This window comes from Camellia sinensis, chromosome 8 (assembly GCF_055761805.1).
Source record: "Camellia sinensis isolate YWXY chromosome 8, ASM5576180v1, whole genome shotgun sequence".
Lineage (NCBI taxonomy): Eukaryota > Viridiplantae > Streptophyta > Magnoliopsida > Ericales > Theaceae > Camellia > Camellia sinensis.
Window position 1 is genome coordinate 84,458,400 of NC_138968.1, and position 15,425 is coordinate 84,473,824.

At 33.5% G+C, this 15,425-nt stretch overlaps 1 protein-coding gene and 1 pseudogene across 2 annotated transcripts; one reads left to right on the plus strand and one right to left on the minus strand.

The window, feature by feature from the left end:
• Positions 1 to 1,544: 1,544 nt before the first annotated feature.
• On the minus strand, positions 1,545 to 3,051 carry LOC145797865 (uncharacterized). The gene is made up of 3 exons (XM_082885297.1): positions 2,350 to 3,051; positions 1,927 to 2,243; positions 1,545 to 1,830 (listed from the first exon to the last, which is right to left on the minus strand). The coding sequence occupies exons 1-3, from the start codon at positions 3,049 to 3,051 to the stop codon at positions 1,545 to 1,547; spliced, it is 1,305 nt and encodes a 434-aa protein (XP_082741423.1).
• Positions 3,052 to 6,071: 3,020 nt separating this feature from the next.
• Positions 6,072 to 12,372, plus strand: LOC145789381 (putative ribose-5-phosphate isomerase 4, chloroplastic; annotated as a pseudogene). The gene is made up of 9 exons (XR_014339151.1): positions 6,072 to 7,149; positions 7,973 to 8,101; positions 8,669 to 8,738; positions 9,091 to 9,195; positions 9,296 to 9,391; positions 9,490 to 9,551; positions 9,859 to 9,971; positions 11,226 to 11,292; positions 12,294 to 12,372. The product of XR_014339151.1 is annotated as a putative ribose-5-phosphate isomerase 4, chloroplastic (transcript).
• The last annotated feature ends 3,053 nt before the right edge of the window (positions 12,373 to 15,425 follow it).

Sequence of the window (15,425 nt, forward strand, 5' to 3'; positions counted from 1 at the left end):
AGAATTTCTTATTTATATTTATATAAAAGATGAATTTCAGGGAATATGGGAATTATTGTTCATTTTGAAAATTATTGTTCAAAATGTTGGATACTTGAGAAGAGAAAATCGTACTATTCCTTGGATGATGAATTGGGATAAAAGTATTTATATTTATCTTGTGAAATTACATTGAAATGAGAAACGGGAATTTTGATCACAATGGTAGTATTATGTGGAAGAACTGTTACATTGTATTGATTGTTGTTGCATTGACGTATCAATTCATTTGATTACATTAAACTTTGAAAGTCGATTTGAAAACTTGCATTGAGAAAGGAATGTTAAGAAAACAAGTTTTCATAGAATGGTTTTGGGGTAAATATGATGGTAAGTCTTGATAGGTGGTGTAGATGAAATTGAATAAGTTAGCTTGAGGGTCCGAGGTGAAAGACCGAAAATCCGCGCGGATAGGTGTTGAGCCTTCCGGTTAATACCGGTAAAAATGACAAATTGGCAGTACTAGTATAGTCTACTTGTAGACACCGACCTAGGGATTACCAAAGTCGTATTTACCACCCTTGAAATAAATTGTTAAGTTTTGAACAATTGAAATTGCATGACATCATTAAGTATGATGGTTTTCAAAAGATGAAAATGTGATTTATCTTCAAAAAGGGCATAGCATGGCATGTGCATTTCATCTCTTGAGGCTTGTATAAAATGTATATACTTTGTTAAGAATTTTCTACTGGGCTTTATGCTCACCCTACGGGATTTTTGTGCAGGAAAAGATGTGGTGATTCCACCCAACTAGGGGCGTGGAAGTGTGTGTGTTGGGAGTACAATGCTCTCATTTTGCGTGACTCTGTTTTGTAAGCCAAGGGCTGTATTTGCGTGGGTTTGAATAACCGTTTTGTATAATCGGGCTTAAGCCTTGGAAACTTGTAAACCCTTGAGGGTATCTATTTGTTTGTTTTATTTTGTTTTGAATTGAATATATTATCGCATGAGAACTATTTGTGTCATGTAATGCAAGTATGGGAATTTATTTCGGTTTTCCTTTAAAGAACCATGATTGTTGTATCAACATTTGGGCTTAGAAATTGGAGCGTTTCAAGAAACACACCAGTGACCTTGCTGCCATGAACTCCACCCAACAAACACTTCCAATCAACAAACAAACAGAGAGCCAACTGGTGGTGCTAAACAAAACAACTAAACAGAGCATCTGTTGCAGGACACCAGACTTGATCATTTTCATTCAACCTCCATTTCTGATACAATGCTTCACTTGTTGTAAATTAAATACCAAGTCATTTATAGAAAACTCCACCTGAATTGGCGATGCTTTAAGCCACATAGATACTCTAACCTTCACTATTTCACACAGATCTTCCAAATTTGGTTAAGACCCATTAAAAACATAATCATTTCTATGCTTCCATGTAGACCAAAGAGTAGCCAAAGGTAGAACCATCCAGATTTTATTCTCCAGCTTCTTCATTCTACCACTACTCCCATCTAAGATTCCAATTCTATGGAGAAAACTAGAAGTTTTAACCTTACCAAGCCAAGCCAGCCACCCAAAGCGTTGCACTTTGGAAGGAGCAAAATTGTTCCAAATTGGCAGCCATTGTTACGGCGAATCCCAGAAGTGATTCACACCAATTATAGACTAATGAAACAAAAAAAAACTCAGATGGATCTGCACACCATTTTAGCTCATCAGTTCCGATGGTATACAGAGTTGGTGCAGTGCTAAGCAGATTGAATAATCTGTAAGCTTCTTCCTTCTCCCAGACCAGCAAAGATCTTCTAAATCCAAGGTTCCAGCCACCATCATCTACCCTTCTTTCAAAGAACACACTAACCACACCATTTTTATCATTAGATAAGGAAAAGAGCCTTGGGAATTCATCCATTAAGCATGCATTACCCACTCACTTGTCCCTCCAGAATTGAACTCTCCTCACATCCCCCTGAACAATCTGAGAATTATTGATATAAAAATTATACAACTCTGGATTGGACAAAACAACATTAATTATATCAGACCAGAGCTTTGATCCTCTGCCAATTAATTTTGGTATCCATCTTCCATCCATTGTCTCATACTTAGCACAGATCACTTCCTTCCAAAGAGACTGATTCTCAGTTCCAAATCTCCACCACCATTTCAGCAAGAGACGTTGATTCAAATTTTTAATCCTCGTTAAACCTAACCACCTCCCACCTGACCATATGTACTTTTCTTCTAAGATCTGAGCCACCCCAAAGAAAAGTTGATTGCAATCTCTCAATCTCCTTAGCCACCCTAGCAGGGATTCTGAACATGGATAGATAATAAAGAGGTAGATTAGACATTACAGATTTGATTAAAGTTAATCGCCCAGCAAAATAGAGAAGCCTTCTCTTCCATGTCGACAATTTCTGTTTGAACTTGACAAGAACAGGTTTCCAAGTGCTCCTCCTGCTTGGGTTAGTCGCCAAAGGAAGCCTCAAATATTTTAAAGGCAACTTTTGATGAAGACAATTTAAATTAGAAGCAAATTCCTGCAACAATCCCTCTTCCACCCCAATGCCACAGATGACGCTCTTGTGATAATTGATTTTCAAACCTGACGAAATCTCAAAACATCTGAGAATTCTTTTAATATTACTCACCTCCATCCTATCCGCATCACAGAATAAAATCCTGTCATTCGCGAATTGCAAATGCGTGACTCTTAGTCCATTAGAACCTACCTCTGCCCCTTTAATTAGGCTCAACTCCTTAGCTCTGCTCAGCAAAATTTCGAGTCCCTCTGCTACAATGTTGAATAAGAATGGTGACAACGGATCTCGTTGTCTAAGGCCTCTTTGTGGACAAAACTGAGATGTTGGTGACCCATTCACCAAAACAGAGATCTTAGCAGAGGAAACACATGTTTTCATCCAGCTTACCCATCTAGTCCCAAAGCCCAACTTCAATAGCATATCAAATAAAAAACTCCCAATTAATAGAATCATAGGCCTTTTCAAAGTCCAATTTAAGCACCAAGCATTTTCTGTTAGATCTTTTCCACCCATCAACTATTTCATTAGCTATCAGAATGCCATCTACGATATTTCTTCCCTCCAAAAAAGCTGACTGAACCTCACCAATAATCTTGGGCATCACCTTTTTCATTCTGTTAGCTAGTGTCTTAGCTAAAATTTTATATAAGGAGCCAATCAGACTAATGGGCCTATATTCATTCAAGCAAGAAGGGCTTAAATTTTTTAGAATTAGAGTTATAAAAGAACTATTTATCCCACCAACAAGACTTGCATTCTGATGGAAATCCCTCATAAATTGTAACACATCAACTCTCACAATTTCCCAACATTTCTTAAAGAATGACATGTTGAAACCATCAAGCCAAGGGGCCTTATATTCAGAGTTCATTGTGAATTGGTGAGCTCGGTCGAGCCAATATTCAGAGCTCTGTCAAGACCGGGCAGGTAGCACGGTCTTAAGAGTAGATTGTAGCGTCGTGCTAAATACAGTACGGTAGGAATTGCTATGTGGCATGATTGGATTGCAGGAAGGAGATTCCGCCATCCGTACGCATCAATATCGTTAGGCAGTTTCACCATTTAGTGTTTGGCAATATTTATACTTACATGTGAAAGAAGACAAGAGGGGAGCATATCCACGCATTCAGGAAAGGACAGACAGAGAGGTGCGCGCAGAAACTATATAAATGGCGCAGCGCCTCTATGCACAGGACCAGCATTCTTTTTATTAGAGCTACCTACCTCTTTGTCTCTTCTCTCTAAGTGTGCTAACTTGATCGCTAGAGGGGTTTTCCGGCTGCACACCTGCCGGATAGCTCATCGTCTTTCTGTTCTCAGGTTGAACGACGTTACTCAGAACTTAAACACGAGGAGTACGGATAGCGACGAATATTTCCTCCTACATTACCTAATTTTTTGTATCTGATTTTACTTATTCTGAATCTAATTACTCTTTTGTACCATAGAAAAATCTCAAAATATTTATTTTGTTTTGTGAATTACAAAGCTAGTTTCTTTATGAATTAAGTGTAATTTTCCTCTTTAACTATGGCTCAAAGGCCAAGCTTATTTAGCCAATGTGTTTTGGCTATCACCTTACCCTAAACAAACTAAAAAGCCTAACTTTAGCTTTTTTTAGCTTCTACATAATATATCATTGTGTTGTAATATATATACCAAATTTTCTTCCAAACTTTTAAATAGCATTTTTTTATTTATTACATAAACATACTATTCTTCAAATCACTTCTCTAAGTCACCCATCCAAGCTTGGCTCATATAATCTACAAGTCTCTCTACCTAATATCAGTTGATTTTAGAGTAGACATATCTAAGACTCTAACATGGTATCACAGCTGGGTCTTTAGTGATTTTTCAAGCCAAATCTTCACACGAGTCTATTTTTCTTGCCTCTTTCGTCTCTCTATCACTTTTGCAAATGACAGGCCGTATATATAAAGAAGTGTTAGAGATTTGTTTCACAATGTATTTTTTAAGCCATTCAAACTTAATTCATGTTGTTTGGAGGTCTCTCTACCTAATGACAATTAGTTTTGAGTATGATATCTCAAACTCTAACATGAACAAGGACTCTAGATGTGGGGAAATGGAGGATGGATGATCGAGGGTGGTTTTGTCTTTTCCTCAACAGCAAGATTAAAACAATTAATGGGACTTTAGGTCTTCAATGTTGAATTTTTTGACTTCTTGTGTCAGTTAGGTGGCTTCTCAAATGTGGCGAGGGTGCTCCAACAAAGAGTTAAAGGGTTTCTATGGTTAAAACACATGAAGAGAATATAGAAAATAGATTGAGTGCACGATAATGGAGATAATGAAGCAGACAAGATTTGACTTTAAGATCTTCTGGAACTATAACTATAACACTATCTTAAATAATTATTTTACAAGTTTAAACTATTAACAAATGAGTTCAACAATAAATATCAAACTATAAAAGACACATTACTCATTTTGCATTCAAAAATCAAAATTCTAAAAAATTTACCAAAAATGATTCAAATATATCTAGTAAATTTATCATATTCTGGAGACACTTGGGTTTAGTTGGTTGGCTCTCAACTGGCCATACCCTTGGAAGGAGGTAAAAGGTCAGGTGAAGGAATTCGGTCAAGTTTCCTAGTAACTATGCCAAGTGACCACTCTTACACACCAAAAATCAGTCAAGAACATTTTCTCTCCATCAAAATTCTACTTTTCCATTAAACAGCTTCATGTTTATGACATGAACTAGATGCATATTGTGTCCCTGCAAATCAACAGAATATATTCCATCATGGGCATCTAGATAATAAAGATAAGAGGTGGATGAGATAAGAAAAAAAAGTCAAAAACAAGAGAGAGAGAGAGAGAGAGAGAGAGAGGTGAAGTAAGTTGATTGGCTATAAATAGATCTTTGAAACTAAGTATTGGCATCCAATTGCAGCATGAAAATATGAGTACTAAAGGAAGAGAGGCCTTACATGAAGATAAGAGTCTTGTTTGGTAGCCAAGGACGACTTGCCTTGCCCATCAAAGAGGGTGTTCAAGCACACCATATGTTTATATATTTAGTTCTCTTATCAATACAAAAATCGATCTCAGAACATGAATGGATAAGATTTTACAAAATTTGTTAATAGGGTCTAGTTTTAGAAAATCTTATTTGCTTATATATATTTTGTGTTTGATTCTGTAATGGGTTTATTCATATACATTGGAACCTCCTTTTTTTGTTTGAGGCAATCTCCTTGGCTAACTGACAGGCACTTCTCTCCCATGCTAGGCCTTCTCTTCTTCTCTTCCTCCCTACATCACTTCTCTCTCATGGTAGGCCTTCTCTTCTCTTTCATGCTATGTTGATCAAATTCATTTTGAATGTGACTTTCACCGTATCAAATTTAAAATTACACCATATATTAAAATTTTGGATTTTTTTTGAATAAATATATATATATATATATATTTTTTTTTTTTTACTCTCGAATAAGCCCATTTTGAACTCAATAAATTAAACTAAAGTTTGAGTGGAGTTTTTTTTTTTCAACTGAACTGACTAATTTATTAAAGTTTTACCTTGTTAATTTTTTTTTTTTTTTTGAAAAAAAGGAGTATCAAAACAAATAACATACAAAAATAACCTAACAAATATAAATATTTTTACCAAAATAACTTAACATAACAAACAACTTCGTAACAAATTTAGGGGTCATTTGGCAAGTAATTATTTTAATAAAAAAAGTCAAAAATAATAATTAAAAAGTTAAAATGTCAAAATTTTGGCATTTTTTATGAAGTGTTGCTTGATTCTTGAGATTACACTTCTATGATGGGCCAAAAAGCAAAGGTATAGTTCCTCGTTATCAAAAATAAAAAATAAACAACTTGTGCTTCTACTTTTATTCTGAGAGTAGCATAGATTGTAAGTTTGCTTTTCACATGCTCTACTCATATTTAACTCTTATCAGTGTTACATCATGTAATTAAGAAAGTATCGCTTCATCCTCTGATTTATACTCCAGAGATGGGTAAATGATCCAAACACATTTCAGTTTTTTTTAAAAAAATTGTGCTTCAACTTTTAAATGGAAGTGACTTTTAAAATAAATAAATAAATTAACCCTTATGTATAAGGGAAAAAACAAAAAAAATCAGAAGTAGAAAAAATAATTATAAATTTATAAAAGTATATCACCTATTTGCATAATTTAGTGCATAAATTATTAATATTTTTATGAGTTTGTAATTAATTTTTTAAATAATTTTTCTTATTATTTTTTCGATACCCCTATTATAATAATTTCTGGTCCGACCAGGCATAATTTTCCTTATCCGTTAGGAAGTGGAGTGTGTGTGTGTGCGTGTGTGTGTGTGTGTGTGTAAGTGAGAGTGAGAGAGAGAGAGAGAGAGAGAGAGAGAGAGAGAGAGAGAGAGGGAGGAATGGCAGTAGTGCCAGCAATAATTCTTTCAATCTCTACCCTGAATCTGCATTTTCAGGCAAATTGGAATAAGGGTTTGGGATTGGACTCAAGAAGAAGAAGAAGAAGAAGATTGAATTCTCTTGTTAGCATCACTCGATCTAGCCTCCTTCACCCCAATGCTCCTCTCCTTGAATCTGCAGCCAGGCACACTGTAACATTCTCACTTTCATTCTCTTTTTTCTCATCTAGATTCTATGATCTATCCTATATTGTGATGTTCTTTAACCGAAACCCCAAATGAAAAAAAGAGTGAAAAAGAAAAGTATGCCCTGTTTCTTGTTCATATTATGGGTTTTGTTACAACTAATATTTAGTTTTGTGTGTTTGGTTTTATGTTATAATAGCATACAAATTAAGTTAATTTGGTTATAACATCTTTGTAATAAATTATTTGTCTTTAATTACCTGTCAAATATTCTCAATGTGAAATTATTTAAACTGCATTGCCTTCTGAAACCGGTGACCATAGTATGGGGATCATGGACATGTTGCTCAATCAGAAATTATTGGTAAATTAAATCCAATTCTAATGCACCATTTGTTTGGGTGGAAAACATTTTCTACATAAAACTTTTTTTTCAAAACATTTTTCTATGTTTGGTGGTGGTGGTGGTGGTGGTGGTGGTGGGATGAAGGTGGTGGTGTGGTGATGGGGTGGTAGTGACGGTGATGGTAGTGGTGGCCATGGTAATGGTCGTGTGGTGGTGGTAGTGTGGTGATATTGGTATGAGTTTAATCCGGAAAATATTTTCGGTCTTCTAAAAGCAAAAAATATTTTCTACTCAAAAACTTACTTTCCATTAGACTTTTATTTTCTATTGTACCAAACACCAAACACCAGAAAATACGGAAAGCCCAAACAAATGGAGCGTTGTCAATCCCTTTTCACTCTTCTCTTGATTATCTGCAATTATGTGGGGAGTAGGTAAAGGGCAACTAATCTGTATCTTCACCTCTTCGGTGTTCTTTTGTAGGTGGATACATTCATTAAAAATGGCATGGTGGTTGGATTTTAGATCTGGCCTTACTTCATGTGCAGCTATACAATATTTAGGTCGGTAACTTCGTGTGGGTGCTATAAAAGATATAGTAGGAATACCCACATGAGTTCATTTCTATACTCCCTTTTTATCCTCTATCAAATAAGTTGCCTACTAACTTGACCAATTGAATTGAATAATAAGATAATTCCTAATAATGAGAGAAACTTAATTAGCTGAGCATATCGTAGCAGTTGATGGTATTGCATTCTGTTATATTCTATTTTTTTTTATCAGAAACAAAAGAGTTATTAGAAAAGAAGAAAAGTACTAGAGAGAACGGGAGAACAAGGAGTCCTCCAAGAAAAGAAAAGAAAAAAATAAAGACAAACCAAAATCTCGCACTACATATCACACACTGCCTCAAATCTCTAGAAATTAAAAAAAAAAAAAAAAAAAAAAAAGAGTGGAATTCTTTAGTATATTCTCTTCTTTTTTTTGGTCTCTAGAGGTTCAAGGCAACATGCAATTCTTGTGTAATTCTATGCCTTTGTTTTTTTACTCATTCTAGATAGAACATGTCAATGATTATCAGTCATTCTCTTGACTTGGTGCAAGTTAAAAGCCTGTTTATTAGACTTGTTTATTTTCAATCACAAAGTAAGTTTAATTGTCATTGGTGAGATACAGATCTGTTGGTAGTGCCAGTGAAGCAGTGAAGGCAGGAATTCCATTGGATCACTACCAAGATACTTCTCAAGTGTGCAGGATTTCTAGGTTTCCAATAACTAGGTTGCATTTTAACTAGTGTTTGTGAGTATTTACATGCTTTAGACAGCTCTCTTTGTATCCTAATTTGAAAGCAGACAAAAAAAAAATGTGAATTTGTGTGCTACTTTATTTAAAAAGTAACATATATAAAGATCAATTTAGACAAAATCTCAAGGGAAATGAAAAGGGTGTTCAAGTTCCCACTTGAATTTGATAAATTTCTTTTCAAAAGGTTTTGTAGACTGGTCCTATTAAATGACTCCATGAATTCATTGATCACTTGTATGCTTTTTCATAAACTTTATACTATTACACTTGTCCTTTAACTTGTTATTTTGTAGATTAATTTTGCATTCAACGATGCTGATATTATTGAAGAAAGAACAATTATTTCTGTAATTGGGCGTCAGAGATTGCAAGGGGAGGAATCTGTAATTCAAGAGAAGGTGAGTCAAAATATTGTTATTTGTTGGACTCAAGTTATGTTATTTCCAAATCATTTTTGATTTCTTGATCAAAACTTATTGTCTTTCTTTTCCCTCACAGAATACACTCAAAGCTGCTGAGAAACTTGCATTCATTGTCATAGAGAAACAATACAAAAGTGGTCTAGAAGGTTCAATTCCAGTTTTAATTAAATCTGTAAGCTATCACATGCATTATTGGCATAAATTGCTGGAAATAATTTACCAAAATAAGGGTTAATTGACTTAATTGGCATTTTAAAATTCATGTGTCAGTTAAACTGGATGGAAACTGTAGAAGAGAATAAAGACCTATGTTTAGGTGATGCGGAGGTATTCTCATTACGATAATAGGGCATAATGTCATCACAATGACAATTCCTTTTCTCATATGTAGAATAATAAGAACCTATTTGGTGCAACTTCTTACAAGCTTAAGGTTGATAATTTGAAAGCAGAAGCTAAACCCCTTCCTAAGCTTTTCAATAGTCAGTTTTTCTTAGCTTAATTTAGCTATTTTTGTCTCATAAGGCGTAAGCAGAAGTTAGTAACACTCTGGCACATAAAACAGCCCCTATAAGCTACATCAAACAATGCTTAAATAACTTTGGTAATTATGACTGCAATCGCATAATTACATGTATGTAGGAGACCATCTATAGGCCATGCAGGTCCAACAGGAGGCGACTTCCCACTAATCACTAGAGAAAGGCATAATGTTCTTGATGTTATATTTACGTTGCCAATACTAAACCTTGGTATGATATGACTATCATGGTGATCGCACTACAAGAAAAAACACTTTCCGTGACTAACATTTTGGTGGCGAAAAGTACCATATTTGGTCGCTAAAACCTTTTCGCGACCAAAATATGTTGGTCGCGAGTTGGTCGCTGAAGCCTCGTCACAGATAGTTTTCTGCGACCAAAAAAGCCTTTGGTCGCTAAAAGTGACCATTCGCGACCAACTTTTTTGGTCGCGGAAAGTCCAATTCATATTAGCTAAAAGTAAACTTTTAGCGACCAAAGATAAGTTGGTCGCCAAAATTCAGCACCTTGACCCAAAAAAAATAATTCTTTTGTGCTCCCTGGGACTTGAACTCCTGACCAAGGAGTCACCATGCACCCAATCCACTCTGCCACTCTGCCAATAACATACTTCTTGTTCATATTTGGCAAACAAAATATATAACCCATAAAAATTGGGTTATATATTATTTTATAAAACTTTTAATGCCTAAATAGAAAAATAGCATGTAATTATTGTAGTATCATTTTTTTAAAAATTTATCCAGCCATAACTTTCTGCGACCAACTTTTTTTTTTGGTCACCAAAGGGTAATCTTCCGCGACAAAAAAAGCCTCTGGTCGCCAATAGTATACTTTCCGCGACCAACTTTTTTTTTTGGTCGCCAAAAGGTGATCTTCTGCGACCAAAAAAGCCTTTGGTCGCCAATAGCATACTTTCCGTGACCAACTTTTTTTTTTGGTCGCCAAAGGGTAATCTTCCGCGACCAAAAAAGCCTTTGGTCGCCAATAGTATACTTTCCGCGCCCAACTTTTTTTTTTTGCCGCCAAAGGGTATACTTCCCGTGACCAACTTTTTGTTTGGTCGCCAAAAGGTGATCTTCCGCGACCAAAAAAGCCTTTGGTCGCCAATAGTATACTTTCCGCGACCAACTTTTTTTTTTGGTCGCCAAAGGGTATACTTTCCGTGACCAACTTTTTTTTTTGTCACCAAAAGGTGATCTTCCGCGACCAAAAAAACATTTGGTCGCCAATTGTATATTTTCGCGACCAACTTTTTTTTTTGGTCGCCAAAAGGTGATTTTCCGCGACCAAAAAATTGTGGTCGCCAAAAGTTAAATTTTAATCACAGAAAGTAGACTATTTGCGACCAAAAAAAATAAGTGGTCGCCAAAAGTGTTTTTTCTTATAGTGTCGCCTTAATTTCCTATGTTTTTGTCCATGTTGTATGATATTTTCTTAGAGGACCATTGCTTTTACCCACAGTTGAAGTAGCCAACACTCTTGACAATATTGATGGGGTTGTAAACCATGGAGTCATTTCTAAGATCCCGCAAGTTCCAAGTTGCCTTATGACCTTCTTCTGTTTTTGCATGGATGACATTTGTTTATGCTTGAAGGATAGATAAGAATTTGCAGAAAAATTAACTAAATGAATAAAATTGTGATACTATCCTCAATGGCATGTAGAGGTCACGACTTGGAGTGATGGCAAGTGCTATCCACTCCCAGCCCTATGATGCAAGCCTGAGTCACAAAAATTAGCTTGTCCTAAAAAATGGTGGAAATGTTGCCTACCTAGTACGTCTCCTATACCCTATTGTAAGTGGAGCCTTGTACACTGACGTTTACTATCCTCGTGACATGTTTTGGGACATTGCCACACCTTATCATATGTCATTGCCACATCATTAGGAGCCTCCATGTGCCTACCTTCGTTTGAAAGACATAAACCTACAATATGAGGACATGTGTGCCTCCATTATCACTCCCTCTATTTGTTGAGCTATGTTATTCCCCAAGTGGAGATTAAAGCAAATGATGCCTATGGCCTAAAAGCTCCACTCTACATACTTGAAGCCCATAACGGTATGCCCTTAGGGCATTGATGCCTGCCTAGATTGGGAGCAAGGCCTACAAATTTGAGCCGAGTATGGAGTCATTGTGTAGTAGCCTCCATGCTACTTCCATGACACACTCTTGTAAGATATTACCCATTGATTAGATCCTTCGGATCATATGGCTCAGTGTTCTAAACCGAGGGTTCGCTTGGGCTTCTGATGGTCCTACTCATCTAAGTATAACTTACTTTTGTGTTTCTTGTTAGTTCTATTCGATAATTTTATCCTCCATATATAGTCAAGTGAATCATCACTATAGCTAAAGGTAGCTGCTTCGGAATGATAAACAATTTCACATTGTCTACTTCTGACAATGGTTTTAAACATCATTCTTTCTGGGTTATTCTTATTTTATTTCAAAAGGAAACTGATACATGGACAATGTTTTGGTTTTTTCTCTCTCTCTCACACACAAACATTGTATAAAATGCAAATGCACTGTAGTGATTGCTTCTGAAGATGGGCTGAGCATTGTAGAAAATCCACCAAAGAATGCAGAGAGCAGAATTTAATAGAAGCAGTTGGTAATAGAGATTAATTATTATATATGCCTTTAGCTTCATTACTACAAGTAACTTTTCTGGTATGACTGGAAAACATGATTATGGAAAGCAAAAGGATGGTGGTTAATTATAGATTCATGCTTCTGACTAAACCAATAATTACTTATAAACTAAACGAATAGTTCAGAAAATCCTTTTTGTCATATGTTTCACTTGCCTCATTTTACAATGTGCCTCTCATATTTTTAATTGGACTTGATAGATTTTGAATCTTAGTGATACTTTCGTTTTTGGTTTTTTTTTCTTAATGCTTTCGTTTCTTGTTTTCTGTTTACATTACAATTAATTTTTTTTTTTTTTTTTTTTTTGAAAATTGAAAATGAATTCACTTCATGTAGTAAATACATATAACTCTCATAATGACGAATATATAAACTATCACAAAGGGTATGAAACTCCTCTCTATAGAAATTGAATCTACAACCTCGCACTACAAATGATGCAACCTCGCACTACAAATAGTGTTGCACAACCACTAGGCCAAATGTCTTAGTTTATAAATTGTAGGTTAAATTACAATTACCTCCTATGAGGTTTCTGACAATTACAGGGACCTCCCTTATGATTTTTGAAATTACATTGGCCTCCCTTACTTTTTTCTGACATTGTCAAGATTCTATTCTCCCATTAATTTAGCCCAAACGTTGTTAACTTAGTTGTGAAAATGACCATAATACCCTTTAAATACTATTCATAACCTAAAGGGAAGTGTAAATTACTTATATATTAAACTATCATTTTATTTTTCACAATTTTTTTTTTGTAATTCTTTGACTTAGTCTTTTTTTTCCTGCTATAAGTTTTTGAATTTTTATAACCATTAATGAAAGTAAGAAAGAATGTGCATGTTTTTTGTTTGAATTAATTTTAATATTTAATTTAATAAAAATAATTTAAATGAGAGAAACAAAGATGGAGATATAGATTTTAGATGTAAGAAATAACAAATTATTTGAGTATTTTATTATTTTCAAATAATTTCTTTCTTCAAGTAAAATTCCATTCTAATTAGATGTAAGAAATGACAAATTATTTAAATTGTTTATTATTCTTAAATAATTTTTTTATCTTTCATTCTCTATTAATTAATTTTAATTTATTTTCATTGTAACGTGATTAGATATTTTTTTACTTTTATATTTATTTTTAAAAGTTTTGTTAATAAGGTGAGAAATATTGACCCCTTTTTAAAAAAATCCATAGACTAGAAATTGAAAGATTCAAAGATAAAAATTAAAATTTAAGAATATAAGATTGTGAAAAGATCAAAATGAATTTTTTTTTTAAATATATTTATGAGGTAGCATTTGGTAATTTTCATAAGTCATTTTTTTTAATTATAAATATGAAATGTTATTATGTTTATTTTTCTTTAAAAAAATTTAAAACACAAATATGTTTAAAAAAAAAAAATCATGTGTGATGCCAGGTAGCATTGATAAAAGAGAAAAGATGCTGAACAAATTGGACAAAAAAGCAACGATTCCTTTTTTACAATAGATTAAATTTTCATTTATTATTTAAACACGTTTATTGATCTAAGTTAGGGTTTAATAACACATATAAGATATAATATGTTAATTTTTAATTTTTTTTATAATTATTATAGATTTATATATATTGATGAACCGAATATGAGAGACTTAAGATTCTCTCACGTTATAGAGCAAAACGTAGAACATTGAAAATATATTCAAATTATAGAGTAAAGCATGATCCAATTACAAATTTATGTAATATTCAAGGATTGTTTCATGGATCCAAGGGGTTCATTTTGTTTAAAAAATAAAGAAGTTAATTTATTTTAACTCTTTATAAAAACTAAGATAAAAAAGGTTCAAACAGTAAATACATTAGTTCAAATGATAAACTTTACGTCATTTATGTAGTGTGAAATAAATTTTATATAAAATTCTAAAGTTATTATCTATAATAACATTAATTTTAGAGAGATGATTTATTTTTAAGTATTTTATCAATGTTTAAATGTTTTTATAATATCGTAGAATTTTTTTTAATATTGTATAGAATTTAATAATTTTGTTCAACATTACTAAAATAATATATGGGCCTTCATTAATTTTTTTGTAAAACCTCAAGGGAGGTGAGTGAAATATACTATTTGAATATATAAGGGCAATCTTGGGATTTTTTACTCATAATACATGACATTAGCATGATATCGACATATTCTGTTAAATAAACTAACAGAAGATTAACGATAGGGGAATTTTAATAGGTTTAATTGTTGAAAAGTCAAAATTAAAAAAGGTATAAGGCATTAGATTCAGTAGATATTTTTTCTTGGTAAGAAGTTCACCTTTTGTGAAATAATTTGGTGAAAAGCCCTTTTGTTTATTTTGAAAGACATTTTATTTTAAATTTTATCCCTGAATTTATCTGTTGACTTTTTGTCTACTATCTGTTCAAATTTATATCTATCTGTTCAAATTTTTTGTTTACCTGTTCAAAAAATTTTTTTTCTATCTGTTTAAAATCTGTGAGTTTAAAATTTCACAAACTTGTTTTCTATCTATTGGAATTATTCACTACAACAACACAACAACAAATCTCTCTGGCATCAGATTTTATTATTTGTTCAAATTTTGAATAGATCTATCCAATTATCTATTGAAATCCTATTATCTGTTCAATTTGCAATCTATTTATTCTTCATCAAGATCCACAACAACAACAACAACAACAACAACAACAACAAAATGGATCTAAGTCAAGAGAAAAAAAAGGAAGAAGAAGAGAAGAAATATAAACAATAACAACAGCTTGACTTTTGCTTCTAATCTCTTCTCCTTCACATAGACAATCATTTTCTCTCTTTACACAAGACAATCGGATATATATATATATATATATATATAGAGACCTATGAATCTGCGAAACAGATATTTGGATATGTGATGAGATTGAGAGATAGATATAGGAAAATTGAGAAGAACCGATGGATTTGAACAAAAGGCGCAATGGATTATTTGTTTGAGAGA